At 55.0% G+C, this 26,641-nt stretch overlaps 12 protein-coding genes across 12 annotated transcripts; 6 read left to right on the top strand and 6 right to left on the bottom strand.

Annotated features, from left to right (window-relative positions):
* Positions 1–396: 396 nt before the first annotated feature.
* LMH87_012192 (uncharacterized protein) lies at positions 397–1,177 on the bottom strand (the record flags this gene model as incomplete). The annotated part of the gene is made up of 3 exons (XM_056201463.1): positions 397–723; positions 784–1,067; positions 1,141–1,177. 3 exons carry the CDS (start codon positions 1,175–1,177, stop codon positions 397–399), a joined length of 648 nt encoding a protein of 215 aa, XP_056053213.1.
* Positions 1,178–1,616: 439 nt separating this feature from the next.
* On the top strand, positions 1,617–2,589 carry LMH87_012193 (uncharacterized protein; the record flags this gene model as incomplete). Its single annotated transcript, XM_056201464.1, has 4 exons — positions 1,617–1,663; positions 1,733–2,127; positions 2,195–2,356; positions 2,417–2,589. 4 exons carry the CDS (start codon positions 1,617–1,619, stop codon positions 2,587–2,589), a joined length of 777 nt encoding a protein of 258 aa, XP_056053214.1.
* A 139-nt stretch (positions 2,590–2,728) lies between these two features.
* LMH87_012194 (uncharacterized protein) lies at positions 2,729–3,571 on the bottom strand (the record flags this gene model as incomplete). Its single annotated transcript, XM_056201465.1, has 5 exons — positions 2,729–2,954; positions 3,014–3,164; positions 3,224–3,320; positions 3,395–3,493; positions 3,560–3,571. The coding sequence occupies 5 exons, from the start codon at positions 3,569–3,571 to the stop codon at positions 2,729–2,731; spliced, it is 585 nt and encodes a 194-aa protein (XP_056053215.1).
* A 1,043-nt stretch (positions 3,572–4,614) lies between these two features.
* LMH87_012195 (uncharacterized protein) lies at positions 4,615–5,145 on the top strand (the record flags this gene model as incomplete). The annotated part of the gene is made up of 1 exon (XM_056201466.1): positions 4,615–5,145. One exon carries the CDS (start codon positions 4,615–4,617, stop codon positions 5,143–5,145), a length of 531 nt encoding a protein of 176 aa, XP_056053216.1.
* A 68-nt stretch (positions 5,146–5,213) lies between these two features.
* On the top strand, positions 5,214–6,228 carry LMH87_012196 (uncharacterized protein; the record flags this gene model as incomplete). Its single annotated transcript, XM_056201467.1, has 2 exons — positions 5,214–5,287; positions 5,346–6,228. The coding sequence occupies 2 exons, from the start codon at positions 5,214–5,216 to the stop codon at positions 6,226–6,228; spliced, it is 957 nt and encodes a 318-aa protein (XP_056053217.1).
* A 519-nt stretch (positions 6,229–6,747) lies between these two features.
* LMH87_012197 (uncharacterized protein) lies at positions 6,748–7,936 on the bottom strand (the record flags this gene model as incomplete). The annotated part of the gene is made up of 2 exons (XM_056201468.1): positions 6,748–7,848; positions 7,931–7,936. The coding sequence occupies 2 exons, from the start codon at positions 7,934–7,936 to the stop codon at positions 6,748–6,750; spliced, it is 1,107 nt and encodes a 368-aa protein (XP_056053218.1).
* A 1,047-nt stretch (positions 7,937–8,983) lies between these two features.
* On the top strand, positions 8,984–9,488 carry LMH87_012198 (uncharacterized protein; the record flags this gene model as incomplete). The annotated part of the gene is made up of 2 exons (XM_056201469.1): positions 8,984–9,142; positions 9,315–9,488. The coding sequence occupies 2 exons, from the start codon at positions 8,984–8,986 to the stop codon at positions 9,486–9,488; spliced, it is 333 nt and encodes a 110-aa protein (XP_056053219.1).
* A 554-nt stretch (positions 9,489–10,042) lies between these two features.
* Positions 10,043–10,898, bottom strand: LMH87_012199 (uncharacterized protein; the record flags this gene model as incomplete). The annotated part of the gene is made up of 3 exons (XM_056201471.1): positions 10,043–10,217; positions 10,296–10,792; positions 10,878–10,898. The coding sequence occupies 3 exons, from the start codon at positions 10,896–10,898 to the stop codon at positions 10,043–10,045; spliced, it is 693 nt and encodes a 230-aa protein (XP_056053220.1).
* A 1,060-nt stretch (positions 10,899–11,958) lies between these two features.
* On the bottom strand, positions 11,959–13,812 carry LMH87_012200 (uncharacterized protein; the record flags this gene model as incomplete). The annotated part of the gene is made up of 2 exons (XM_056201472.1): positions 11,959–13,505; positions 13,590–13,812. 2 exons carry the CDS (start codon positions 13,810–13,812, stop codon positions 11,959–11,961), a joined length of 1,770 nt encoding a protein of 589 aa, XP_056053221.1.
* Positions 13,813–14,465: 653 nt separating this feature from the next.
* Positions 14,466–14,999, top strand: LMH87_012201 (uncharacterized protein; the record flags this gene model as incomplete). The annotated part of the gene is made up of 1 exon (XM_056201473.1): positions 14,466–14,999. One exon carries the CDS (start codon positions 14,466–14,468, stop codon positions 14,997–14,999), a length of 534 nt encoding a protein of 177 aa, XP_056053222.1.
* A 1,846-nt stretch (positions 15,000–16,845) lies between these two features.
* LMH87_012202 (uncharacterized protein) lies at positions 16,846–19,675 on the top strand (the record flags this gene model as incomplete). Its single annotated transcript, XM_056201474.1, has 2 exons — positions 16,846–19,513; positions 19,572–19,675. 2 exons carry the CDS (start codon positions 16,846–16,848, stop codon positions 19,673–19,675), a joined length of 2,772 nt encoding a protein of 923 aa, XP_056053223.1.
* A 610-nt stretch (positions 19,676–20,285) lies between these two features.
* Positions 20,286–25,459, bottom strand: LMH87_012203 (uncharacterized protein; the record flags this gene model as incomplete). Its single annotated transcript, XM_056201475.1, has 3 exons — positions 20,286–20,639; positions 20,691–25,295; positions 25,373–25,459. The coding sequence occupies 3 exons, from the start codon at positions 25,457–25,459 to the stop codon at positions 20,286–20,288; spliced, it is 5,046 nt and encodes a 1,681-aa protein (XP_056053224.1).
* Between the last annotated feature and the right edge of the window lie 1,182 nt (positions 25,460–26,641).

Here is a 26,641-nt window from a genome sequence, read left to right on the forward strand (position 1 = left end):
GTGACGATTGTCTTTTTTTTTTCTCAAGTAGAATAGAATTTATTGGCATGAGTGTGCCTGGGTCGAAGAGTGGTTCATGGCTGTTCTGTGCACCATGGCCATCCATGCATAGCACTCATATGTTGCTCTTTTTATTTATATGCAGATAGGTGGAAATACCATTTTGTTATTTTACTCTTGTTTTTATTATCCTTGATAATTTATTTACCTTTTGAGAATACACTGCTTGTTTCATGGAGCAACAGCGTGCGTAAATGTTACTTTAAAAAAACTCCGCTGATCAAAACATCTCTTATCATGTCAATACTTTGCGATTGCAAGTCGGCGTGGAATTAAGCCTCGTAGCCCCAAGAACCGCCGAATTATTCTCTCCTCCCCAACATACATACAAGCGACCTACGCCTTGCGCTGTCGCGCCTCACCCCGGGCCTCGGTGCCCGACGCCGCGAGCACCGCGTCGAGCAGGTCCGGGTTGGCGTCGAGCATCTCGCGCGACGCCTTGACGCGCTTGGGGTCCTGCTTGCCAATCAGCGGCACCGCGCTCGCGAGCATCTCCTGGAACGGCGCGGCCACGAAGAAGCCGACCTCGTCGAACCAGCCGGCGAACTCCTTGGCGAGGGTATAGGTCTGGGGCCTGTCGGTGGCGGTGGTGCGTTTCGGGGACACGGTGATGCCGAGGTTGTAGATGGGGACGTTTTTCTTTGTCGTCGTCGAGATTGTAATCTGAGGGTCTCTTGTCAGCAGAGGAGACACGGGGGAATCGGCGGGGGAGAGGGAACGTACCTTGTCGCCGGATGGCGCTGTGCCCTCGTAGATGATGTTCTTTTCCCGCTGGGTCATCCAGTAGGTCAGGGCGCCGTTGAGGCACATGTAGACGACGACGGCGGCGGCGGTATAGTGCTTGGTGCTGTCCCAGCCCAGCTTGTAGTCCCAGAGGAAGCAGAGCGCGGCGACGGAAAAGGCGCTGTAGCCGAGCGCGAGGCGCACGTCCTGGAGGCGGTGCGTCTGCTTGAACTTGAGAGAGTTGAGGTAGTTGGGGATCGCATCGTCCGAGGTGTTCTTTAGATCTGGGTGCGAGCGCGCGCGTCAGCGGTACGTCGTGGGAGTGAGTACACTGTAGGGGGATGGGGGTTGGCTTACCCGCGAGGTTGTAGAGCGCAATCTTTTCGGCCGCCATTGTGACTGTGTGATTCGGTGTTCTTGCCCGGATATGTCGCAGGAATTGGGAGAAGAAGCAGAGAGAGTCGGCGTTCAAGGTTATGGTCGAGGTGGCTTGTAAGTCTCGTGGGGAAAGGATAGCTGTCCCCAGCGGCCGACTATCCAGGCCAGAGTGTGGGGACCACTTTGAGCTGGTCAACTGGTGCAGCACACCCAACCCGCCTGTAGCGCTGTACTGAGTAGGTACCTAACGTTACTTGACAGGCGGGCTGTCAGCTAGCTGGAGCTAGCGGCAGGCGGCAGAATAGTAGCTCCGGAGCTGGCAGCGGCTCCAATCCCAATCCCACCACGAGGTAGCTTGCCTTCCATCAATCTCGACAACCACCAGCGACCGTCGTCACGGTTCCTCGATTTCCATCTCCGAAGCGACTGCGGACCGAAACCGATCCGCACCCATCATGGCGCAGATTCCCGTGCAGACCCTCTACAGGGACCCCCAGTTATTGTATGTCGGCAACAAGAGTCGGCGCGGAACCTCTCGGACTGGGGGGACATTGTGCTAATCATCGAGCAGCTACTGGATCCTGATCCCCATCACCGTCGTCATGGTGCTCACGGGCGTCCTCCGTCACTACGCCTCGGTCCTCATGGCCCCGACGCCGAAGAAGCTCGAGGCCAAGGCCATCCGCGAGCAGCGCGCCCTGGCCCGCGGCGCCACCCTCCGCGGCAACTACCACGTGCTGTCCCGCCGGTCGTTCGAGGCCCGCCGCGAGGCCCTCGCCGCCGGCTACGAGTCGGGCGAGTTCCTCAAGGACCCGGACAGCAAGGGCAAGCCGGCGGCCAACCCGCTGAGCGACCCGGGCGCCATGGACGGCATGATGGGCATGATGAAGAACAACATGGCCATGATTATCCCCAACACGCTCATCATGAGCTGGATCAATGCGTTTTTCAGCGGCTACGTCATTAGTATGTGTTCAATTGAAGGGCTCGCCCAGTTGAGGATTGAGCATTTTGCTAACCATGCGGACAATAGTGAAACTGCCGTTTCCAATCACCATCAAGTTCAAGAGCATGCTCCAGGCGGGCGTGCAGACCAAGGATATGGACCCCCGATGGATGTCCAGTATTAGTTGGTACTTTCTGTGCATCTTTGGTCTGCAGTTTGTCTACGTCTTTCTCCTCGGCGGCGACAATGGTGAGTACTTGATAATATGAACAGTAAATGTGTTGCAGAGTTACTGACTTGTTGGTACAGCCGCTAGCCAGCTCGCTCAGCAGATGCAGGCCCAGGGTATGCCGGTAAACCCCATGGGCGGTCCTGGCCAGGACGTCGACAAGCAGTTCAAGACCGAGGCGGAGAACCTGCAAGTCGTTGAGCACTACTCTGTTCTGGACGATGTTGAGGACCGCCTGCTATCGCGTTTCTAGCGGCAATTCTTTTTGATTCCACTTGAAATAATATAGACAGACGATAGATGAATGTGTACAAGATATACGCCGTTCCCATGATTGTTCCCAAAACAAATGCCTAACCAACCAATCCGTGCTTTTTTTTTCAATTATGCGCTTATGCGCTGTCCCACCACAGGCACACGCCAAGACCTTCCTTGGCCATGCTGCCCTTGATGCGGTAGGGTGTCTTTATAGGCGAGTCCTCGGCTTGCGTAGGGCCAATGGGCGTCTGATCGTGCCAGTCCTCGTCAATGACCTGCAGGCGCACCATTTCGTGGGTATCATAAAACAGCCTCTCCTCCTCGTCCAGGTTCCAGATCCAAAGCTGTTCCGAATGATTGCTGCGCAAAAACAGTTAGCGACTCATGACGAACGAAAATGGTCAAGACTGCGAACGTACTATTCTGCACCGGCAGGGAGCTCTTCAAAGGGCACGAAGATGTCGTCAAAGAAGTCTGTCCGTACATTGATGCCTGCAGGCGTGGAGCTGCGTATGCGACCGACCATGACTTCGCCCTTGAATGGACGAAACACAATCATGCGAAACTCGACTTTTTGAAAAAAATCAGCTTTGAAGGGAACCAAGGTGCTAGCGTCGAGGCGCAAATACCGTTTACATTGACCAGGCCGGTTCCATGGCCGATGAGGCCCTCTGACGTCCAGAGAATGTCATACAAACATATACATAAGCCGATTTTTTGAATGACCTGTTGTCATGCAGAGTCAGCCAGTGTGCCCCAAAACGAGAATGATGCAGCTAGCGAGCTAGGGACGAACTCACCTTGTTGGCGTATTTGGCATTAATATTGTCTTCAATGGCGATTATACTGCGCTTGGCAAAATCTTCTGGTGCAATCTGCACGAGATCTGAGAGTTTTGTCTAGAAAAATATAACGGGTCAATGATTGGGGTGGCTTTGGATTCGCACAGTGAGTGTGTCACATACAAGAATGAACATGATGGCTGCGCGGCGGCCGCGATCCGACAGAAGGAGCAATCAGAGCGCGTCACGATGCATACGTTCCAGCTGCGATGAAGTGGTGGGCCATATGGCTTGCTGGATGCAAATGAATAGGAAATAGGTGAGGCTCGCTGGCACGGTGCGCTCCAGATCACTTCTGGTCTATTCGAAAATCGAAAAGCTGCGAGACAGGCAAAATCGCGAGGCGCGCCCAAACGGGCTTAGCTGTCAAGCCTCACTGTGGCCAGGCGGCTCTCACCGCCTGCCGCTTCGCACAGCCTTGTTCCCCCCTCCAGGCGTTGTTTCAACGAGGCAAACAGATTTAGACAGGCGGCAGAAAAAAAGCGTCTCTCCTTGACTTGGCGCCTCTTTGCCTGACTACTTATCCTGGTCAGCTTCTGGGAAGGCAGACAATCCTCAAACAAGGAAACCACTCATCGCACTTTTTGGAGCACCCGCTACGAAGTCCAGCGTGGGTGACTTTCAATAGTGCTGTCAAGGTAATAAAACGAGCCACCAGAGGCTGCTCGCTTGTTAGTTTGCTTGCGCTCCTGTTTCTCGTTCCTCTTTGCCGCCACCTGCTGCTTTCTTTGTGTGCCTGCGCCCCCCCTCTCGCTCTTTCTTCTTTCAGCAAACACTGTTCATCAGCAAATCGTGTCGGGAGCGAATTCTCTTTCGTCTTTTAGGGTGAACTTCAGCAAGCGCGCATTCGCCTCTCATCCTGCAGCTGTCCCTAATCTACCTGTTTTGCCTCCTATCCATCATGTCTGGGTACGGGTACGGGCCGCCGCCGCCGCCGCCGCCAGCCGCCAGCTCCCCGGCCGGGTACGGTCGAGGATCTAGTTCGCAGCGACGTGGAGGTTCCCATGGTCATGGCCGTGGCCGTGGGGGACAGGGGCAGCACAATGGGCCTCGACCTGAGCACCACCAAGCCTCTCAGCCGCGATACGATTACATGCCGCCGCAGCCATACGCGAACCATCCTTCCGTCCCCATGAGCTACCCTCCGACGCCTGGCCACAGCTATCCGCATCAGCCCCATGCTCAACACTGGAGCCCCGACCATGGCGGTCATCATGGGCCTGCAGCTGCACCAATGCCACCTGCTTCCTATCCTCCGGCATACCCGCCGCAGAGCTACCCTCCGGTGCATTACACTCCCCCGCAACAGGTCCCTTATGCGCCTCCTCAGCACTATCCCTATGGTGCGCCCCCGCCTCCGAGCCCATCTCAGTGGAATGGGCCGGGGCAGCCGCATCATGCTGGTGGCCGACCATCTCGCGGCGGTTATCACGACAAGGGTCCAAGGGGTCCAGCCAGACCTCCAAATGGAGGCAGCTATGCTCAGCCATACCCATCTGATCCCCGTGCTCATCAACCTCCTCCTCAGCACTACCCATATGGAGGACCTCCTCCAGCACAGCGTTCTGTCTCGCACCACAAAGACGCGCAACATGGGCAGTACCCACGTCGCGGCCGTGGAGGGCACAGAGATGGCGGCAACCGTGGCCGAGGTGGCCACCACAACGACAGGCGCTCTAACAAGCCCAACCCAAATAATGCGCAGCTAAAGAATGATTCTGCGTCTCTCGGGAAAAAGAAGAAGCGCAAGACAAATACCCTTGGCTTAACGCCTGGTATGGAGTCGGAGTCTGAAGACGACGAGGGGGAAGAGAAGGCTCTCAGTGAGCTTATAGGAGAAGAAGCATTGAGGTATTTGAACCGCTCTGTGCCTGTCAAACTTACGCCGAAAAACTAACAATGGCCCTAGAATCAACGATGTTGCTGCTTTCCTTGCAGAACGTCGTAAGAACTTCCCCACGAAAGCTCGTACCGAAGCCAGAAAGGCTGCCGCGCAAGCGCAAAGGAACGAGGACAAAGCTGCCTCGCTCGAAAGGGAAGCAGATAAATTGCGTAAGCAACTGCGCAAAGTGGAATTCTCTATCAAGCGAAAGCGAGAGCAAGGCGACGAGGGCGACGAGATGCGTGGCGCCTCTGAAAATTCGTCCGACGATGAACCCCCCGAAGCCCTTTCGACCAAGGCGTCGTCTACAGCTATCCCCAGTCGACCACTTCCCACTACTGGTGGAAAGAAGGCAGATGTTACTAGACACTGCAAATACTATTCTACGGGTGGAACTTGCGGTAAGAAGGGCAAGTGCCGCTTCGTACATGATCCCGAAATCCGCGAGGCTGCTATCAAAGAACAAGAGGCCAATAATGGCCGCTTGACTATTCAGCAGCGTCTGGTCCTCAATGACAAGGAGCAAGAAGATTTGGCGGTTCTGCGGTCTATCCAGTATCTCCGCCAAAAGGGCATCATGTCCGAGGCCGTCGCCGCGAGTGCGGTAGCCCTAAACGGCAAAGAAAGCAACGACAGCAAGGGCACGAAAGTCAGCAAGACCAACACTGTCGATAAAGACCCAGGCCCACCACTTGTCGTTTCTTCTACGTCTCCTTATCAACTGCCACCACCACCGGCATCGCTACCACAACCCCCTGCCAAGGCAGATCCAGGTGCGACTACGACAACAAGCCAGCGAAATGGCAAAGTGGAGGGCGAAAAAGGGGGCGCAGAAACTACGAAGCACTATGAGGGATGGCTCCTTCAGCCCTATGGCTCAAGCGGCAAAGAAAACAACGGTGCGCCGTGAGTGCGGGCACGTTGAAGCATCATGTACAGGGACGACCGAGAACCAACTAGCTCCAGACCTGCGTCAAGTATCGTAGATTTATGCCAAAGGCACCATGTAGAGTGAAGTGATTCACTTGACAGTTTACCACAGCAGATGCCACTACTGTAATAATAGCAATCTTTATCAACTTGGACAAATTAGCTGTGCGGAGGACAAACTTGTGACACATTGCGACATAGTTTCTAGGCGGCATGGAAATGAATAAATGAAACTCCATCGCTAAATGTCTATGTAATGTATGCGTGCCAACAGTCCACCTCCGCCACCCATCCATCCATCCATCCAAAATCGCCTGCCTTGCAACAGTCTTTGAACATGGTGTAGAAGAATAAAACAAAAGAGCTGAGAGAAAATAGACCAAGAAAAGAAAAACACAACGCCGTGGTATAATTCTCGTCTCCCTCCGTGCTAGTCGATGCTTTCCACCTCTTTACGAAATTAAAATGCGCCAAATGACAGCAGCCAAAAATTGAGCAATCACCTGTAGCCCAAGGCTCTCCGGCGACGCTCCTCCTTGGCCGCCTTGAGGGACTCTTCCAGCTGCTTCTCACGTATGTCCTCCTGTCGGGCAATGCGCGCCGCGCGGTCCTCCTCGTCGTATATGTCGTCCATGCCGGCCTCCATGTCCGACGACCCGTCCGAGGCGTATCCGTGGCCTCGCTCAACGCCGCCATCCTCGTCGTCGTCGTAGTCGATAAAGTCGTCCATGTCCTCGTCGTATTCATCGTCGTACTTACTGCCGCGGGCTCCAGCGCCGCGGGCCTTGGGCGCGCTGAGCAAAGCGCCACCGCGCGGGGCCTCGTGGTGCCGCTTCTTGACGTCGCTGCCGGGTTTGGGCCGCGCGGTGCCTGCGTAACCGGTCGTCGCCGTGGCGGCCTTTTTGATCTTCTTCTCCGGTTCCGGGACAGCAGCAGCCGCCCGACGCGCCGAGCCTGGTGCCGTAGAAGATGGTCGTTGCTTTGACAGGGTCGAGCTGGCCCCAGGGCGTCTGTTGCCGTTGGTGGCGGCACCGCTGCTGGTGGGCCGCTGAAAAGGCCGTGATGTGCCGCCGTAGCCGGGCGCGGCCGGCTTCTTCCCACGCGCGGCCGGCCCAGCGGCGGGAGTACCTTCTTGCCCTTCGTCCTTGAGCCGCTTCGGGGGGTTCTCGACCTTTTTGTGCTGAATCTTGCCCACCTGGCCCATGGATACCTGCGCGGCCTTGCCGCGGGCCAAGATCTCGGCAAACGACCCCTTCTTCGGTGCGACTCTCGAGGGTGCAGCAGCCGCGGGCGAGGAGGCGGCAGACGACGTAGGTCGGGGCTTGTTCGCCGGTGGAGCTGCTGCTCGCGCAGTCGATCCAGGAGGTCGTCCGCCGGCCGCTGTTCCGGCATAGCGCGCACCACTCGAAAAAGCTTTGTCGTCCCCAGGTCGTGGTGTCTGAGACGACTTTGCCGGCGGGGGTGTGAGCCGCTGTGTCTTGCTGGCAGTGCTGGGCAGATCGGAGCTCGCCTTTCGTTTGATGCTTGGGGGTGGGTTGGGGCGGCTCGACGCCGGGCTCTTGGCCGCCCCTCCGCTGATCGAGGCCAATAAATCACTGATCTGTACATGTCGGTGGTTAGGAACCTGTGCCGCAAAGGATACTCTAGACTGTGTAGTCTCGTTGATGCTGCCGGCGACTTACAGGCATCGTGCAAAAGTCGTTGGTCACGCTTCTAAACGTCAAAGAAAACCCACCAAGGTGATGTATATCTTTGGAAGAAGATTTCCTGCCGGCTGCTCAGCGCTCAGTCAAAGCCTCGAGACCCAAAGTCAAGGCAAACGACCCTCGCAAGTTGGGTCAGCTCCGACCTGGCGCGCCGAGGCAGCTCTTTTCTTTTTTAAGCGTGTAGGGAACACAGCCCCCGTCGGCGAGAAGACACCCAGCGAAAATGAGGAAAATATGGACAATAGGCGGTGTGGTATGGCCCTGGTGATACCGCGATCCGCAGGCTCTTGTATGAGGGAGAGTGTTGCGCGGACAGGACACGAGAAACGAAGGTGTGGTATGATGTGAGCAACTGGCAACTTGCCCCCAGCACGCCAGGAAGCCTGCCTAACCAACCAAGGCGGGCGCAATGGTTAAAATAAAAAGTAGCATGCGCCACGTTTGCTATCGTGCACACCGACGCTAGATGGAGCACGTGATGCATGCTAGATCTGTGGCGGTGTCAGTGTGGCTTGTGTCGGAGTGGAGTAAGCGCATTACCCCTGCCCACGCCCTAACATGAGTGGCTCGCCTAACCACAGAGGCCCAGTCCAGTTCGCCCACAAATTGGAAAAAAATTGTGTGAGGGCATCCACCGCTGCTGGGCTCTGCCTATTTTCTCGTGACCCGCCAGACCTGGAAGCTTTTTTCCTCTCGAAACTACTTTCAAGCCAATCCAACAAAAACTTTGAACCCGAAGGTTTCAGTCTCCGCCTCAATACTCGCGGTTAAAGTGATTGATTTCTCGTGTTCCTCTTCGAACTCCCAAACAGTGAGTCACGCCGCCATTCGTGAATGCTCTTTTTTGCGCCATGGCTTGTCCCAATGGTGTATAAATGCTCTACACTTCCCCCGCCGTCAAAAGGTCGCTGGGAGGGCATCATTCGAACCATCGATTGGGAACCGAACCAGAAGCGCAGAGCGCCATTTGCTTTTACCTGCCAGCTTGGCTAACCAACATTCTTTTCTGCACAAACAGACACATTCAAAATGAAGCACCTCGCCGCTTACCTTCTTCTTACCCTCGGCGGTAACGAGTCCCCCTCCGCCAAGGACATCAGCAGCGTTCTCTCCGCCGTCGGTATCGAGGCCGATGAGGAGCGCACCAAGACCCTCCTCTCCGAGCTCAAGGGCAAGGACATCAACGAGGTACGACCCCAGACAATCCCGGGAGCTCCTGGCGATGGACACGCTTTCCTGTGCAGCAGCGATACGACGCTATGCGATGCTCGCTCTGCGCAAGAATCAGTCGATCTGCAGAGCATCCTCAGGCTACACAAACCCACGAGAGGAAACGGAATGCTAACATGTAACCTCACAGCTGATCTCTGAGGGCTCCAGCAAGCTCGCCTCTGTCCCCTCTGGTGGCTCTGGCGGTGCTGCTGCCGCTGGCGGTGCCGCTGCCGGCGGTGCTGCCGACGCTCCCGCTGCCGAGGAGAAGGAGGAGGAGAAGGAGGAGTCCGACGAGGACATGGGTTTCGGTCTGTTCGACTAAGCGGTCCACTCACGGCTGTTACGGTAACGACGACTTCAAAAGAAACGAACACGAAACAAAGTTGGTTCTTTTTTTCTGGGGAAAAGCGATTTCATGGTTTCTTTCGGACATTGTGCAACAGAAAGTATTGGTTTGGCAAGGACGAACCAATGGGCACACTTGGGGTTTTAGGTCTTGGACTCGCCTTGGTGCGATAGTCGGAGTTGCTTGGCCTCGAGATTTACGATGAATCAGAAACATTTTTTTCGGAACGCTGCTGCTGTGCTCCTTTTTGTGCCAAAATGAATCGTGATGTGTGCTGTCTACCCAGAGTTTGAAGTATCTAAACGTTGTATTTCATTGTGGAAATGCATCTATGGCCGGAGCCCGCAACTTGGAAGCATTTCAGTAAACATTGTATCACATTCTTACGTGCATATATTCCCCAAGTTCCTACGTTGAAAGTACTTCAACAGTGTATCACATCATTAAAGTGCATATATAGCCGAAGCCCGTTTGAAGATCCAACTCTTGGCTCGGCTGTTCCCAGTCGATTCACCTCTTCTCCCGTAGACCTATCTCTTCTCCGGTCGATAATCAGATTCTTGCCCTTGCCACGAAAACCTGTGCGGTTCCGTCTCTGCCACTTCTTGATATGCCGGCAGCGGCGAGCCACAGTGGCCCACTGCCGGAAAGAAGCCCTCATCTTGCTCCTGTTGCGATTCGTCATGCGCGTCGTCGTCGGACTCACTACATCATTAACAAGGTTAGCCTTTGGGTGCAACACAGACCTCTCTCGCCGGCCTGACTCATTCCTGCAAGACTCACGAGTACCATTCCTGCAGCTCATCAGGCCGGTAGCCCAGAAGATTGTGCACGGCGGCCTGAAACTCTTCCGTGCCGCTAAACCGGTTGCTTGAGCCCGGATGAATGCCTATTTGCAGCGGCGACGTCGCTCGCGATCTCGACGCTCTGGAATCTTGTTTCTTTTCCGCCGATGACGCTTCTTCGGCGGTGGCGGTGGCGCCGGCAGTGGCGGCCGTGATGCCGAATATCTGTTTTATCAGCTTGGTGAGTCGCCCGCCGCCGCCGCTCGTGCCCTGCAGTTCAGTCGCCGTCGAGCTTTGCGGTCTCGTCGCATCTTCTGGTATGCGCGTGTGGGGATGGAGGTGCAGGTGGACGATGCTTTGTATCGCTCGCTGTGTCGCCACCTTGCAGCCCTTGCGCCGCCCGCACAAATAGATGCTTGTGCTGGTGAACACCAGAATGGCGAATATGCTAATAGAGAGCGCCGCGATTTGCGCAGGACTAATTGCCGCCATTTCCTGGTGGTACCGGTCAAAGTTTAGTTTCTTGTTCGGTTCAACAAACCACCACCACCACACTTCCCCGCAAACAAGTGTAACTCACGGTGTCGGCAGTGCTCGCCATCTTCGTGCGGCTTATAGTGCGCCAAAGACGTTGTATGTGTGTGTGTGTTTGTGTGCGTTCGTCTATAACACTCGACGGCAAGGAAGAATCGAGGGATGCTGCACAAAGATGTTCCTGATTGACTCGTGAATCCGACAGGGAGGTCTAGATGTGAAAAGGAAAATTGTCAGCAGGCCAGCTGCAGAAGGAGACTCAAAAAGCAAAAGGACGTGTGTCGTTCTTTCATGTAGGTAAGCCACAGTGAGGGGAGCAAACAATCCTGCTCTAGTCGGGTTACACGAGGGCGAGACAATCCAACGTCACTAACGATGGCGAACTCAGCAAAGGCGGGCGGTGTCGTAAGCAAATTGCTGATATATGGTGAGTCTTATGACTCTGGTGCCTTGTAGGATATGAAATTAAATTGGTTGGTAGATGCTCATACCCTGGTCGAGCAGTGACGATATATTCCTGGTGTCTGCCAGTCTAAAACGTGAACCAACCACCAAAGCGCCCGCCCCTCGACTGCGCCTCCCAAAGCAAACACCTACGCTCGGCAGACCTGCATCGATCCATCCCTGTATTCCTAATAATAGTAGAAAGAGGCAAGAAATACGGCCGTGGTAAGAATAGGAAAGACATCTCGTCTCTCCATCGTTTCGAGGACAAAAGAGAGTGCGGGAGAGCGGCCAGCTACACTCCTTTGGCAGCTTGCGATCCGCTGTCAAATTGAGACTCGCCGCAGGCTCATGCGCACCGCACACGTTTCTCAAAATAACTAGTCGCGGCGGTATTCCGGCTGTATGTGGAGGGGCGTAGTTGGGGGTGCGGGACTCGTGAGCGAGTCTGTCTCGGACTTCGAGTCGTGAAGTTGCACTTGCACTTGTACAGTACAGAGCTAGCTTTGATCTCGCATCAGCCTGCTCACCGGGGCTTGAGGATTCTTCCTTGCAGTTGTTCTGAAACGTCTTTAGATTTAGTCTTGGAATTATTATGAAGCGAAAAAGAACCGTCTAGAGGCTCATGCATATTTCAAGTTCTAGCCCAGCTAGTCTCCGGGTAGTCATCTTTTTCTACTTCCTCATTGCGTCTTTTTAGCCTTGCTCGTCTTTGTGGAACTTGGCAGTAGGTCGCTCTCGACAATAAGTCTCCAGAAGCACCAAACATAGCAAACGAGGAAGCCCGCGGCACCAATGCCAACATTGGCCACCACCCACAGATCGGGTTTGCTTGGCGGCGGCGGCAAGAACGCCTGGGCAATGTGCCAGGCGACCATCAGCACGTAGAATCCGGAATGAAGTGCCATCGTGGCATACTGCACCAGAGGCTTGGTATGGGTGTCTTGCAGTGGAGCTGTCCAGGAAACTGGGGGCAGGCCCAAGAGATATGCCCAAAGCAGGGTAAGCACCACGTAGGGGACGGTCAGATCGACACGCTGCAGCAGAGGGAACATTGTCCACGCGCCGAGCATGTTGGCGAAGCCGACCCAGGCGCGCACGCTGCCATTGAGGCCTTGCTTTCCCGCTAGGAGCATCGTCATGGGCATCAAAGGAAGGAGAACACTCTTCTCATGAACCTGGTAGCTGAACAGGAAGAAGCCCCAGGCGGTAGTGGCAAAGGCCAAGGGCATGGTAGCCTTGAGCGGTTTGATAAAGAGAATCAGGTTTGGTGGGATGATGGCGAGCAGCGTGAACACGAGGGAGGCCTTTTGCAGCAAGTCGCTGGGATAATGGCGCAGCTTGATGACTACATTGGCAGCGCACCAAAAGTTGGCGACTTTGTCCTCAAAAAGACCACGAGCAAATGGAAAAACACGGTGCACCATTTGCACAAGCTGCTCTACCACGGGGTAATAGAAAGCCTCGCTGTCGAGATGATCGGAAAGGAAAGAAAGAATCGGCAGCGGTGGCGGAGGTCCTCCGAGCTCGGGTCGCGAGTCAATGCCACGATGGGCGTCATAAAGAGCGCCGGCGATAATGGGCAGTATCAGAACAGCAAACGAGATGAGCGTGACCAGGGCAATGCCAATGAGCCGACCGATACTAATGTTAGGCTTGACGCAACGTCCGAGAAGGTATGCAAAGACGCTAAAGGCGTAGTAGAGCGCCATCTGTTTGAAGCCCAATGCGCCGACAAAGAAGACGGCGGCCCATCTATATCGCTCGGCGAGGAGGCTCGACATGCTGGCGAGCACGAGGCCCAGCATGACTGTGTTGTATTGAAAGTGAACGTGGTCAACAAGAATTGTGCCAGGCTGCATCAGGATGGCGACAAGGGCGACATTGCTGGCCCATGTCGGCACGCCGCTCAGCCTGCTGAAGCGGCGGACAAAGACGACAACGGCGGGGATGTAGGTGAGGTACTCGGAGACAATGACGGACGCGCGCATAAAGACTTTGAGATTGGCATCGTGCGATCCACGCGACGTGAAGAGCGCAAACCACGCAGGGTCGAACAATGCACCAATCTTGCCGAGAAGCCAGCTATGGTAGGCCGTCAGGGGCGGGTAGTCGAGCCCCCACCACTCGAGGTCGTGAAAGTACCACTGGGAGATGGGAAGATGCGTGGTGATTTCCATCCAGTGTCGCTGCGCCTCGTAGTCGCCGAACATTGGGGGTCGCTCGAAGCCTGTGGTCATGAAGAGGGCTGGTCAGCTTTTACTGCTTGTTCGGTGGCCTCGGTTGGAGGACAAAGGGAGGGAGAGCGACGCACCAGAGTAGCCCCAGAGTCCTGCAGCCCAGCGGAACAGTCCGGCAACCATGAGGACAAGAGGGAGGACGGTCCATTGCGACGATGCCGAGCGCAGCGGCCAGAGGAACCCGGCCAGCGGGAACAAAGGAGCCTTGGAGGGAGCCTCGACGCGTGGGCGGACCTCAACGTCGATGCCGTTTGTCTTGCCCTTGCGCCTGGGCTTGTGCGAGGCAGGGCTGGCCATGGCCATTGAGCTGTGGCCCCGAAATGAAAATATACGAGCCTCTGGTTGAATCGATATACAAAGAGCGTAGTTTTGCCGTATAGAGAACGAGGGCACGAAAGAGAAGAGAGGAAAATGAATGTCGGCGAAGAGAGAGAGAAGTGTGCAGATGGGAAGCTTGGAGCTAGTTAGCGTCCCTGGTGGGTGTGGAGAAGTGGAGGGAGCTTCTTTGAGTGCGCTCGCTCGTGGTCTAATAAGTAAGCCAAGTGAGAATGGCAATTGCTTGTCGCGGGGCAAAGCCAAAGATGGCATTTTCTTTCACCTAGCTTGATCAGCTGTAGTAGGTATATGCAGCTGAGCCAGGCTTAGCTGCATCCTGAAAATGTATAAAATGGAGGACTGGCTCAGGCTCTACAACATTTCATCCAACCCACCGTCATCATCCCACCAACAACCTCATGAACAACAACCTCATAAACAACAACCTCATAAACAACAACCTCATAGACAACAACCTCATAAACAACAACCTCATAAACAACAACCTCATAAACAACAACCTCATAAACAACAACCTCATAAACAACAACCTCGTAAAAAAAAAAACATAAAATATCCTCTCTTCTAAATCGACGACATCAAATCGCCGACGACCCGCTGAAATCGGCCGAACCATGTACAAGAAGCCTCTCTCGCTCTGCCTTGTCGCCGACTGGAGTACGTGGTTCCAGACCCTGAAACAAGAAGCCGTCAAGTATGGCGTGTGGAAATACATTGAAAAATGCTACGAAGACCCCAGCAAGTGGGAAACACTTGGACGACCGGAGTTGCCCGTTTTGCCCGAGTGCCTTGAACACATTCCGTCTTGCGCCGAGGACGGAGGCGACGCGGTGGACACCTACAAGAGAGCTTTCGACCACTTCACTGAGGTCACTCTGCCGATGTACCAGCTTGAGTTGAAGCGCTACGACGCAGAATGGGAGGGTCTCCAGAAAGTAGAACAGTTTTTCGACCGCACCGTCAGCAAGTGGGAATTCGGCGCAGTATTCACTTGCAGTGGGAGCCTCCGGGAACGAGTCGACAGCCTACGACGTGTTCTTCAGCCCTCGATCGACAACCAAGTCACCGAGGCTTACCATCAGCTGCACCACCACTTGCACACGCTGCATGATGGCAAACACCCCGATTCGTCTGTCGACTGGAGTTGAGACCTCAGAGAATGGCTACTGCGCTGCGAGGCGTTGCACGTTGCATTAAACGATGACGACACCCGTGCAATCAGTCACAACGTCCTCGAAAAGCTTTTACCCAACTACATTCTGGCGACCTGTTCAAGAAAGTTTGAGGCTGATGCTGTCAGAAGGAGGCAGGCATTGGTCGAGGAGCGCGAGGCAGAGGCAGAGGCAAAGACACGGGCATGGATACATGCAAATGCATGGGACTGCCTGGGCCAGAGGATGAGGCGGAGACAGAGTACGAGGCGGAGACAGAGGACGAGGCAGAGACAGAGGACGAGGCAGAGACAAAGGACGATGGAGAGACAGATGCAAAGGAAGGGTTAGAAGAGGAGGCGGAGGCGGAGGCAGAGAAAGAGGCAGTGACAGTGGCAGAGGAAGAGACCAATGCACAGCTACAGACAAATGTTGATATTGCGAGCCCCCCTGCACAACCTCTGTACAACGGTCCGAACTCGACAGGCTCGTTCGCAGGGGCCCAGTACCCCGGGACTTTATTTGTAAGCAGTGACAGCATTGCCATCCCTAGCCCGGGGGGGCATCGCGGGTGCCTTTATAGAGTCTAGATAGTCTCTTCTTTTCCCCTTTGTAAGCAGTCTGTTCTTCAACCCGGAGCCAACGTTGGAAAATTGTTGTGCTGGGTCGAGGAACAGTCCATTGTGTAGTTTTAAGGGTATTGGGCGGGAAAGAATGGAGAGAACAAAGAAGAATAAGTTGCTTTTTTTTTTTTTTTTTGGCGTTGGTAGACACCACTTGATAGTTGAAGATGACACCCGTTTCTTGATACCTTCTGCGTGTAAGTCGTCGTTTGTTGTCGGATGGTGATGATGTCTGCCTTATGCTGCAAGCGAGGCAAGGACGAACGGTCCTGGCCACTCGTCTCTGGAACCCAAACCATTATACGTAATGTCGAGATTGTAGTCGACAAAGTGCGAGCTGGAGCGGCAATGTGTCGACCCGACGATTCCTGCAACTGTCTCAGTAGTCGTCTGACATTGCCAACTAACTAACTAGTCTGATGGGGCGCGCGGCAGTGGGAATGCGACATTGGTAGTGTGGCGGGCTCGAGTGTGGGCGGGTGTTATCCAGTGGCTGTAGAGACAGGTCAATGATGTGCATAATTATTAATTATACGACCAAGGTTTACTTTCAACAATGATTCGATGCCAGGGATGATGCCATGATGGATGGAAGCTGTATGTCGCAGCGAGTCAGCTTCCTGTACCAGTACCTACTTGTACGCCATTAGCTGCCCCCTTGTAGCGCCCTGGACATCCCTGGACAGCCCTGGACAGCTGGACTTGGCTTGCCCTGCCCTGCCCTGCCCTCTCGCAATGCTTCGGCTTCGTACTGGATATGCTCGAGTACATTGAACCCATGTAACTGATGGTTGATACGGAAGCTCCGAGGGAGCAGAAGCCCCTGAATTTGTCCAAGCGGCGGCCGGTGTGGTGTGCCATGATCAATGTAGTGCACAGCGAAGAGTGAGCACCACCAAGCCTCCCAGGCAAAGGCAAGCTGGGCCTCCTCATCAGCCAGCCAGCTCCCCGCTAATTCCTTGTCGCATGCCAGTCCAGCCGCATCCACCCAATTCACATTCGTCATCTTCATTGTCGTGGCTTTGGCCTCTGCTAATCCATCCCTTTATTCATTCCCTTGCCATCTCATCGCGACTTTCGCGGTAATCGTACTCGCGATTTCGACTTTTAGCGATGCTGTCGTCCTGAAATCGCCCTCTGCCCAGCAGCTCTTCTTCTCTTCTGCACGCGACCCGTTACACACAAACGACAGCTGTCCCGGCGACCTGCCCAAATAAGCCATGGCTTCTCTGCAAGCCCACCGTAGCGACCTCGATACCGACGACGGCCAGCCCGAGTCGTCATCACGAGCTTCGCTCTCCTCCGCATCCACAACCAGCCTTGTATTCGATCGCCTGCAACAAGAGACGGAGAAGAAGCCCGCCGACCGCAAGACGAGCTACCGCGATGCCGACAACAAGTACAGCCCTTTCCGCGACGAGGATGACGACGAGGGCAATGACCTAGAGAGCGGTCCCTTTCTGCCTCAGTCTGGCGCCGGCGCTGGTGCTGCCCTTGGCAAACAGACTCCGATGGACCGCAGCCTGAAGCGCGTGCTCCTCATCACCTTTGCTGTCCTCGTCGCCTTCTGGGGACTTGGCCTGGCTTTGTTTCTCTTCACCGGTGGCCACAAGCATGCAAGCGACAGCGAGCATGATCCTGACGCCGGCTCACGAGGCTCCGGCAAACTCGTCACCCTGACCCAAGTTCAGTCCGGGTTTTGGTCCCCGAATTACCAGTCCATTAGCTGGATTGCCAGCCCAGACGGTCAGGATGGCCTGCTGCTTGAGCAAGGCACCAGCGATCTTGGCCACTTGGTTGTGGAAGATATCCGCAACAGCCAAGATACGCCCGATGCTGCCGCCGATGCTGTAAGCGCCAAAGTCCTTATGAAGGAGTCTTCCTTCAAGCATGGTGGCAAGCAGTATTATCCCACGACGCTCATCCCCAGCGCGGATCTCAAGAGTGTCCTCATCGCCGTCTACAAGGAGAAGAACTGGCGACACTCATTCACTGCCATATACTATGTGCTGGATGTCGAAACGCAGGCTATCGAGCCATTGATTCCTTGGGAGGACGACGTTCGCGTTCAGCTTGCCACCTGGAGCCCCCAAAGCGACGCAATTGCCTTTACCCGTGACAACAACATGTATATTCGTCACATCAAAGGCAGCAAGCAGATTATTCAAATCACCAAAGATGGCGGTCCCGAATACTTTTACGGTATCCCTGATTGGGTATATGAAGAGGAGGTCTTTAGCGGCAACAGCGCCACCTGGTGGTCTGCCGACGGCAAATATCTTGCCTTTCTGCGCACCAACGAGACTGGTGTGCCCGAATACCCCATACAGTACTTCAAGTCACGGCCCAGTGGCAAGGAGCCCATCGAAGGTGAAGAGTCCTACCCAGACGTCGTCAACATCAAGTACCCCAAAGCCGGCTCGCACAACCCAGTTGTCGACTTGCTCTTGTTTGATGTGGACGCTGGTGAAGTTTTTTCTGCCGAGACCAAGGACGAGTTCCCTGCTGATGACCGCATCATCAACAACGTCCTCTGGGCTGGCGACAAGCTCCTTGTCAAGGAGACGAACCGTGTCAGCGATTTCCTCAAGGTCCTTCTCATCGACGTCGCCGACCGCAAGGGCAGCGTGGTAAACTCGGTCAATGTCAAAGACATTGACGGCGGCTGGTTTGAAATTTCGCACACCATGACCTATGTTCCCGCCGACTGGTCCAAAGGCCGTAGATACGACGGATACGTTGACGGCATCATCCACGAGGGCTACGAGCATATTGGCTACTTTACGCCCCTCAACAACAGCGAGCCGGTTGTCCTCACCTCGGGCGATTGGGAAGTCGAAGACGCACCATCCGCGGTTGACTTGGAAAATAACCTGGTGTACTTTGTCGCGGCCAAGGAATCCTCCATCCAGCGCCACGTCTACTCTGTCAAGCTCGACGGGTCGGAGCTGAAGCCCTTTACTGACATTTCCGAGGATGCCTACTACAGTGTAAGCTTCTCGTCCGGCGCCGGCTACGCGCTACTCTCCAACCGCGGACCCAAGGTGCCCACGCAAAAGATTGTCGCCACGCCCTCCAACACGGCCTCGTACAGCCGCGTCCTCGAGGACAATGCCGAGCTGGCCGACCGCGCTCGCAAGTACGCGCTGCCACTGCTCAAGTACGGCACCATCAATCTCACCGACGACGTTTCGCTCAACTACATCGAGCGCCGCCCGCCGCATTTTAACCCCAAGAAAAAGTACCCGGTGCTCTTCCAGCACTACTCAGGCCCCAACTCGCAGACCGTCACCAAGCGCTTCGCCGTCGACTTTCAGTCCTACGTCGCCGCGAACCTCGGTTACGTCGTCGTGACCGTGGACCCGCGCGGTACCGGCTTCAAGGGCCGCGCGCACCGCGTCCTCGTCCGCAACCAGCTCGGGGTCGTCGAGGCCCAGGATCACATCGCCGCCGCGCAGCACTTTGCCGCGCGCGACTACGTCGACGCCTCGCGCCTCGCCATCTGGGGCTGGTCCTACGGCGGCTTCCAGACGCTCAAGACACTCGAGGCCGATGCCGGCCGCACCTTTGCCTACGGCATGGCCGTCGCCCCCGTCACCGACTGGCGCTTCTATGACTCCATCTACACGGAGCGCTACATGAGCACCCCGCAGCAGAACCCCGACGGCTACGCCCGCTCCCGCGTCGGCGCCAACGCCACCGCGCTCGGCCAGTGCACGCGCTTCCTCCTCATGCACGGCTCAGCCGACGACAATGTCCACTTTCAAAACTCCCTAACCCTCCTCGACGACCTCGACATGGCGGGCGTTGAGAATTACGACGTGCACGTCTTCCCGGACAGCGACCACGGGATATCCTTTCACAATGGCAACAAGATTGTCTATGATAGTACGTTGCACCTTTTCCATTCTCTTGATGAGTGTATACTGACTGATGAAACAAACAGAACTGAATAATTGGCTCATCAATGCCTTTAACGGAGAATGGCTCAAGGTTGCCAACCCCAAGCCTAACCCCATCAAGCGCGCTCTACAAAGGTTATTGGATTGAGTGTTGTATCTTGAACAGTAACCAATAGATGGGAATGGCAAGAGCTCCATTTTATAGGAAATGCGTTTTGATTTCCATCTTTTTCTTTTATATCATGAATTAGTAGCCATCAGGGTTCAACAGCATCGCGTTTGGTTTGTTTATAAAAAAGTCGAAATTCAAATAGCAACATTAATTGAATAAACTATCATACACATACAATCCTCACAAATTCGCCATTCTTCTTTTTGGCTTGCAAGTTTCATGAAAGCTTCCACCTCAACTCTACCCCTGCATCATCCATTCTCCTTTCGGAAACACAATCATTTGCGCAAACCAAATGAACAGCAAGCATCAAGTAAATCGCAAGTAAATATGCTCACTTCTCTTCGTCTACTATATCCATCGGCTGCTTTTGTTTCCTTTCCTCCCAGTAGGCCATGCAGTTCTTCAATAGATTCGCTTTCATCCCACATGCATTTCCTTTAGCTTTTTTTGAAAACGCCCCCGCCTGGTCCGAGGCCAGAAAACACTGGAATACAGATATTATTATGGCGTCTGAAAGACAGAGTAGCCCTGCGTCAATAGTTCGTCATGAGGCCGCAACGCAAGAATTCATTACTTGCAAGGCCTAGAATCCGTAACCGGTAGGCTGGGGAGCGAAACCGTTCGCCTGGCCGTAGCCGGGAGCAGGTGAGGCAGCACCGCCAGGGGCGGCAGTGATCATTAGGCGACCAGCACCCAGGATGGGAGTGTTGTCCTCCGTCTTCTCCTGCGCTTGCTCCTTGGCCTTGCGGGCCTCGTTGTCGGCCTTGAGCAAAGCAAGCTCCTTGGTCTGCTGGGCAAGCATGTTGATCATGTAGGGCATGGTGAAGTCGTTGAGGCCATTACGCCATGACAGCTCGAGAACAACATCAGGGCGAATGAGATCGTTGCAAGAATACAGCATGCCAGTGTAGCACTCGCGGTGACCAATGTCGACAAACTATAGCGCGGTCAGTAAACATTGGGTGGGGGCACTAAATATAGCACTTACGTAGCGGAGAAGGTCCTCAACAATGTCGGACTTGGTGGAGATGGCAGCAGTCTCAATAGCGTCCTTGAACAGCTTGTCCTGCTTGGAGAGAGCAATGGATTTCTCCCAGCGCTTGTTTTTGCGGTAAATGTTGGCGGCAATCTGGCGGAAGAAGATGAGGTCGTGCTTCTCGAGGCGGCCAGCCAGTTCAACGGCATCGTAGTTGTCGTAATTCTGGACTGAGTCACGGAGCGTCTTGTAGTCCTCCTCCTCAATGAGTAGGTCGTTGACAGCCTCGTTGACAGTCCGCTTGTTCTGGCTCTGCACGTTAAGTAGGAAGGGCTTGATAAGCGGCAGACTGTCGTTCTTCTGGAACATCTTGACAACGCGGTTGACATCAACACGGGTAGTCAGGGCAGCAAGAAGGTCCGTGAGCAGCGAGGGGTGCTGCTCGACGTAAAACTTAATGGCACGGTAGTAGATCTCCAGGTTGGCAACCTTGACAACGATCTCCTTGAACTGCTGGTGGTCCCAAGAGTTCTCAGGGCGCTCAATGACGGCAAGAGCAGCGTTGTCAAATTCGTCATAGTGGTAGTAGCAGAAGACCAGCTCGGGCCACAGGTTGGCTTCCTCGCACGCGCGGATCATCTTAGGCATGTTCATTCTAGACCAGAAGATCTTGATGTGCTCCATAAGACGCTCGGGGTGGTACTTGGACAAGGCAATACCAAGCTCGGTGAACATGCCCATGTGGGCACGCTCGAGGCCAAGACCTTGCTCGAGAAGGCTAATGAGCTCATCGAAGTAGCCGTTGTTCTCGTAATCTTTGACAAGCTCTTGCAGCTGCTCAGCATCGACAATAAGGTTCAGACCGCAGATCTGGGCCAGGCGGAACTCCTTCTTGTTGACGCAAGCGCCGTGCACCTGCTTCCAGACCTTGATATTGTTAGCCTTGCGGGCGCAGTCAACCGCAGCCTGGTAGTCCTCGAGGTGAACGAGAGTGGTGGCGAGCTTGGCCCAGTTCGAGATGCTGCTGAAAAAGATCTTGGAAGCCTCGTAGAGACCCTCCTCGTAGGCTTTATCACCAGACTCCTCAATGTTGGCGACGTTGGTGGCGTGCAGGAAGTCCTCGAGTTCCGACAGCTGGTCAAGACGGGCGTACGAGAAGGCGAGCGCAGTGTCAATAGCAGGCTCGCGCAGAGTCTTGCGAGCCATGCGGAGGTAGCGGACGAGGTCCTCATTCTTGCCAGCGTGGGTGGCAATCTCAATGACTTCGTTGTGGTTGGAGGGGTCCTCGGCCTTGATGTAAGAATCAATACCATCGGTGACACGGAGACCGTCGAGCTGCGACTTGGCGACCTTGCTCCAAACGTCAGGCAGGTCGACCTCCTCGGCATAAGCCTGGGCACGGTCAATGCTCACGACGTGCTCGACGAGAACGTTGACAGCGGCAGCCTTGTTGTCGGCCTTCTTGTAAATCTCGAAAGCCTCTTCGTGGAGACCAACGTCAATGCAAGAGGTGGCGATCTCATCAGCGTTGTAGCCGTCAAGCTTGTGAATATAGTCCATGACACGGCCTTTGTCGGCCTTGGCAGCGGTGAACAGAAGAAGGTTCTGAAGGTTCTGGTTGTCGCTGAAGGGAGAAGGCTCAAGGACAATCTTCTCGAGGAGTTCAATGAGCTCAAGAGGCAAGTCGTTTTCAAGCAGAGCAGAAACAGCAACGGAAACCTTGGCAGGGTCAGTAGACTCAGGGACAGCAGTAGCGGTAACCTGGTCAACAACAGAGCGTCGGTGAATGTTGTTCTCGCTGAGGACAAAGTTCCACAGCTCGCCGTCGGAGCGCTCGAGCAAGTAGCGAGCCTGGGCGCGGTACATGGAGTTTTCGTTGGTGATGTTGACGAGCTCGAGGTCGTTCTGGCCCTTGGAGTAGGCAATGTAGGCGAGGTTGGGATCGCGCTTCTCACAGTATTTACCAACGGTGAGTGTGTCATACTGGTCGTTCTCCTTCAGGAACTTTTCAGGGTTGTTATTGGAATCGATGTAGATCTTGGCGAGAGCGTTGAAGACAGCCTGCTGCTGGTTGCCAGCCTGGAGGGTGGCCTCGAGGAAAGGCAGGAGGAGCTTGAGGCGGTTGCGAGACTCGACTTCGGCGACGAGCTCGTCAATGCTAATCTCCTGAGCATTGACAGTGCTGAGGAGCTGCTTGATGATGCTTTCTTCGCAGTCGACATCGAGCAGACCACCAACAACAGCGGGGGTACGCGAGGGGTTGACACGCTGAACGTAGGCCTCAATAGCCTGGAACTGCTTGTTCTGGTAAAGGAACAGGATAAGGTCGTGGACAAAGTTGAATCGGTCGCAGACGATAATGAGAGGAAGCTGCTCGGGAAGCTTAGCCTCCTTGAGGAAGTTCTTCACCTTCTCGGGGTTGTAGCTGTTGCTGTCACGGCAGATGCGCTCAACCTCGTTGAACTGCCCCATCTTGGTGGCAGCCTCGATGTACTTGAAGTGCACATCGGGATCCTCGGACAAGTTGACAATGCTGCCCAGGTAGTAGAAAAGACCTTCCGAAGTCTTGTACTTCTCAAAGAGATCAATGAGACGAACAGGCCCAAGAAGCTCAGAGTACTTGGTTGCGATGTTGACAACGGACTGCAGGTTCTGACGGATGTTGGCCTTCATCATGGCGTCAAGGCAGTCCAGAGACTGCTCAACAGAAAGCTTGCCGAAAAAGCCGGAGAGCCACTCGGGGTTGAAGTTGGGGCTGCCCGGGATATTTACAACGACGCGCTTGATGGCTTCGGGGTCCTCGTAGAGCTCCAGAGCCTTCTGGGGAAGGCCAGCTTGCTCGCAGAGCTGGGCAATACGGCCCTTGTCGAAGTGGGTGAACATGTCGTTGCCCAGGATGGCCTCGGCGACCTGAGGCGCGTGCATCAGGTTCATCTCCAGAAGTCTGGTCTGAAGACGAGCGTGCTCGGGCTTGTTATCCTTGAGGGCATCAAGAAGGAAAGCCGTGGCCTGCTGGACCATGCCCTGGGACTGGAAGATGTCGCAGACGCGCTCAAAGTCGACAAGAGGGCCTTGTTCGCTGTTGGCGAGGGAAGTGGCAAACTCGGCACCCTTCTCGGGGTTGACACGGATGATGTGCTGAAGCAGCTGGATGTAGTCGGGCTTGTAGCCAGTCTGAGCAGAGTAGGGCAGGATCTTGTCAAATTGTCCAGTCTCGGCGAATCCAGCGACGACCTTCTGAGGCACATTGGCCTTGAGATAGATGGTCAAGGCCATGTTGACGTCGTATGGGCGAACCAGGTCACCGAGTCGCTCGGAGCAGTCCAGCTTGTTCTCACCAAGCCACTTTTCGAGAAGATGTTTACGGTTCTGCTGCAGCACGGGTTGCGCAAGCTCGATAGTCTCGTGTTCGTTAAGGGTGCCCTTGTCGAGTAGCATACCGAAGTACTGGAGAGTGAAGGCCATCTGGCCGGGCTGAGTAGGAAGGCGCTTGAACTTTTCGATGGTCTCGGCGGTTCTCAGGAAGCCTCGGGGCGAGTTGGCGGCAATCTTGGCGGCCTCCTGGTAGCTGCCAGCATTGAAGAGCTGGTCAAACTGTCTAGCGTAGAGGTTGTCGGCACCAGGCAGACCAGCTCGCGAAGCCAGCTTGATGGCAATCTCGGTATTGGCGGGATTCTCCAGAAGATAAGGGATGACGGTGGTCTCGTCGACGGTTACCGAAAGCACCTGACCCTTGCGGTTGATACCCACGAGACCGGCCGAGACACTGTCCGCGCACGTGGTAAAGATGGTTTCGCTCGAAATGCGGTTCATGAAGATGAGAGTGGCCGTTTCAAGGTCGTAGAGGTGGATAAAGCCATACTTTGTGACCATGTAAACGACGCCGTACTTTTGGGAGACCTGAAGGGCGACGGGAAAGTCGTTGTTGGCCTCGGGAGGGAAGAAGATGTCGACGGCCTTTTTCTGGAAGACGGGGTTCGATTCGGCGTGGTCGACCTCGACAACGTGGAGCTTGGCACCAGTGGCAGTGCGCACAGCAAAGCTAAAGAGCTTAGTATCTTGAGGAGCGCCCTCGAGGCGAAGGGTGCCGAAGGAAGCGGCATGGCCCTCGATGGCCTGGCTGATACCACGGTCCTTGGAGTAGAGCTGCATGGCGCCGACGACACGGCCCTGTTGCTGGGAGATGCCGACGACGACCATCCACTTGCCGTCGCTGTTAACGCGGTAGTTGATGATCTGGCAGCCGTTGAGGTTGGCATTGCGCTCAAAGACCTTGACGGGGCTATCCTGGCCGGCATCGGTGATGTCCCAGTGGTATACACTGGTAGTGGTGACGAGGCCGAGAGTGCTGTCGCTGACCCATCTCCAGAACTGGACATCCTCGTTCATTGTGCAGGACTTGAGCTTCTTCTTCTGCTCAAGGTCGAAGATCTGCAGCGTCCTCGACTGCGCCTTGAGGGCAATGATTTGCTTATTCCAGTGCATGATGGCACTGTCGGCCTTGATGGGCCGGCGTGTGACATTGTTGCCGTTCTTGAGCTCGACAATGACGACTTCTGGTTGGGCGCCTTCGCTCTTTTGTTCTCGGATGCAGATGTATGAGTCGGATTCGAGAGTCTGCGGGGCGGGCGGAAACGGCCAATTAGCTTCCACGGGGTCTCTATAGTGACTGTAAACAGACTCAAAGCACTTACGCAGGAGTTGAAGCCAATGGATTGCGCGTCCACGCCCACACTGCCGAGCTGGACGAGCTCCTCGAACTTGATGGGTAGGGGCGCCATGGCGCCAGGTGTGGATCTCTATAAGCACCGACGATCGGTTTGAGGGCAGCTCGATGCTGATGGAAGCTGCGGAGAGGAAGCTCGCCGCAAAGGGGATGAGGACTCGAGGTCGTCGGGTAAGAGACGAAGCGCTATTCGATGACGTTTAGGGAGCGGGAAGCTTGTGGCCCAACGCCCATGCACGGAGTCGGCGCGGCAGATGCGCAACGCAAGGAGAGAGGCTGGATTTAAAAATCGCACGTAGCAAATTCAAAAAGGATGAAAAGGAAGGAATGTCGCGAGAAGGTGCTTCCGAAGTGGGGAGATTGGACGGAAGAGTCGTCGCGTGTTTGGATAAGGTGAGGGTTGTTTGATGAGGTAAAGGAGAAGCCAGGCTGCTGGTGCTGCGGGCTTACCTGTCACTTGCGCGACCTGTCCTTCCAGGGCGTGTGTGCTGGGGAAGAAGCACAGCAGGGGAGGATGAGGTACGTACCTCCTACCCTAAGGTACCTGCCAGTGCCTGCCCCCTGCCAAAGGTACGGGGCCATTACGCAGACAGTTCCAGGCAGACGAGTGCTGGGCGGCGCCGCAAAATGCACCAAACGCACCACAGTCTGGGCTGCAGCTAGCGCCATTGGCCCAGGCACGCCCGCCCAGTGGGCTGCCCCGGTCTAATTGGAAACGGGTGGATCAATCATGTTCCGCGCCAGCAAGACTCCTGGTTGGCTGGCACGTGCGTTAGTTGCCGGGCAGTGCAGCTGCCTTGCCTGTTGCCAGCTGGCAGAGGAAGGGCAATGCACGTACCCCTGATTGGCGATAGCTTCACCAGTGAATCATCACTCGTGAGCGGGCTATTGCTTGTGTCTTTCGTCCGCTTAAAATAAGAAAAAATCATTTCTACTCTCATCATCCGCCATCATTGAGCCATTACTTCTATTTTATCGTTTACCACCACCCAGCCATTAAACTCTACAACTAAAACCTTGCGCCTTGCACCTCCCACACTGCATTCCTGCCATCCAGTGTTGCCTGCCACCAAACGTGCCAAAAGTCCCCAACCCAGTCTCGATCTAAGCTTTGCGCGAGCAAAACGTCTGCTCAATTGTGTCTCAGTTGCTTTGCGTATATGTACTCGGCTAAATCGGTCCATGTTTCGCAAACTATCGCCATACCCTAGAGCCCTTTCACGCAGCTGGCAAATAT

Source organism: Akanthomyces muscarius, chromosome 4, assembly GCF_028009165.1.
Source record: "Akanthomyces muscarius strain Ve6 chromosome 4, whole genome shotgun sequence".
Taxonomy (NCBI): domain Eukaryota; kingdom Fungi; phylum Ascomycota; class Sordariomycetes; order Hypocreales; family Cordycipitaceae; genus Akanthomyces; species Akanthomyces muscarius.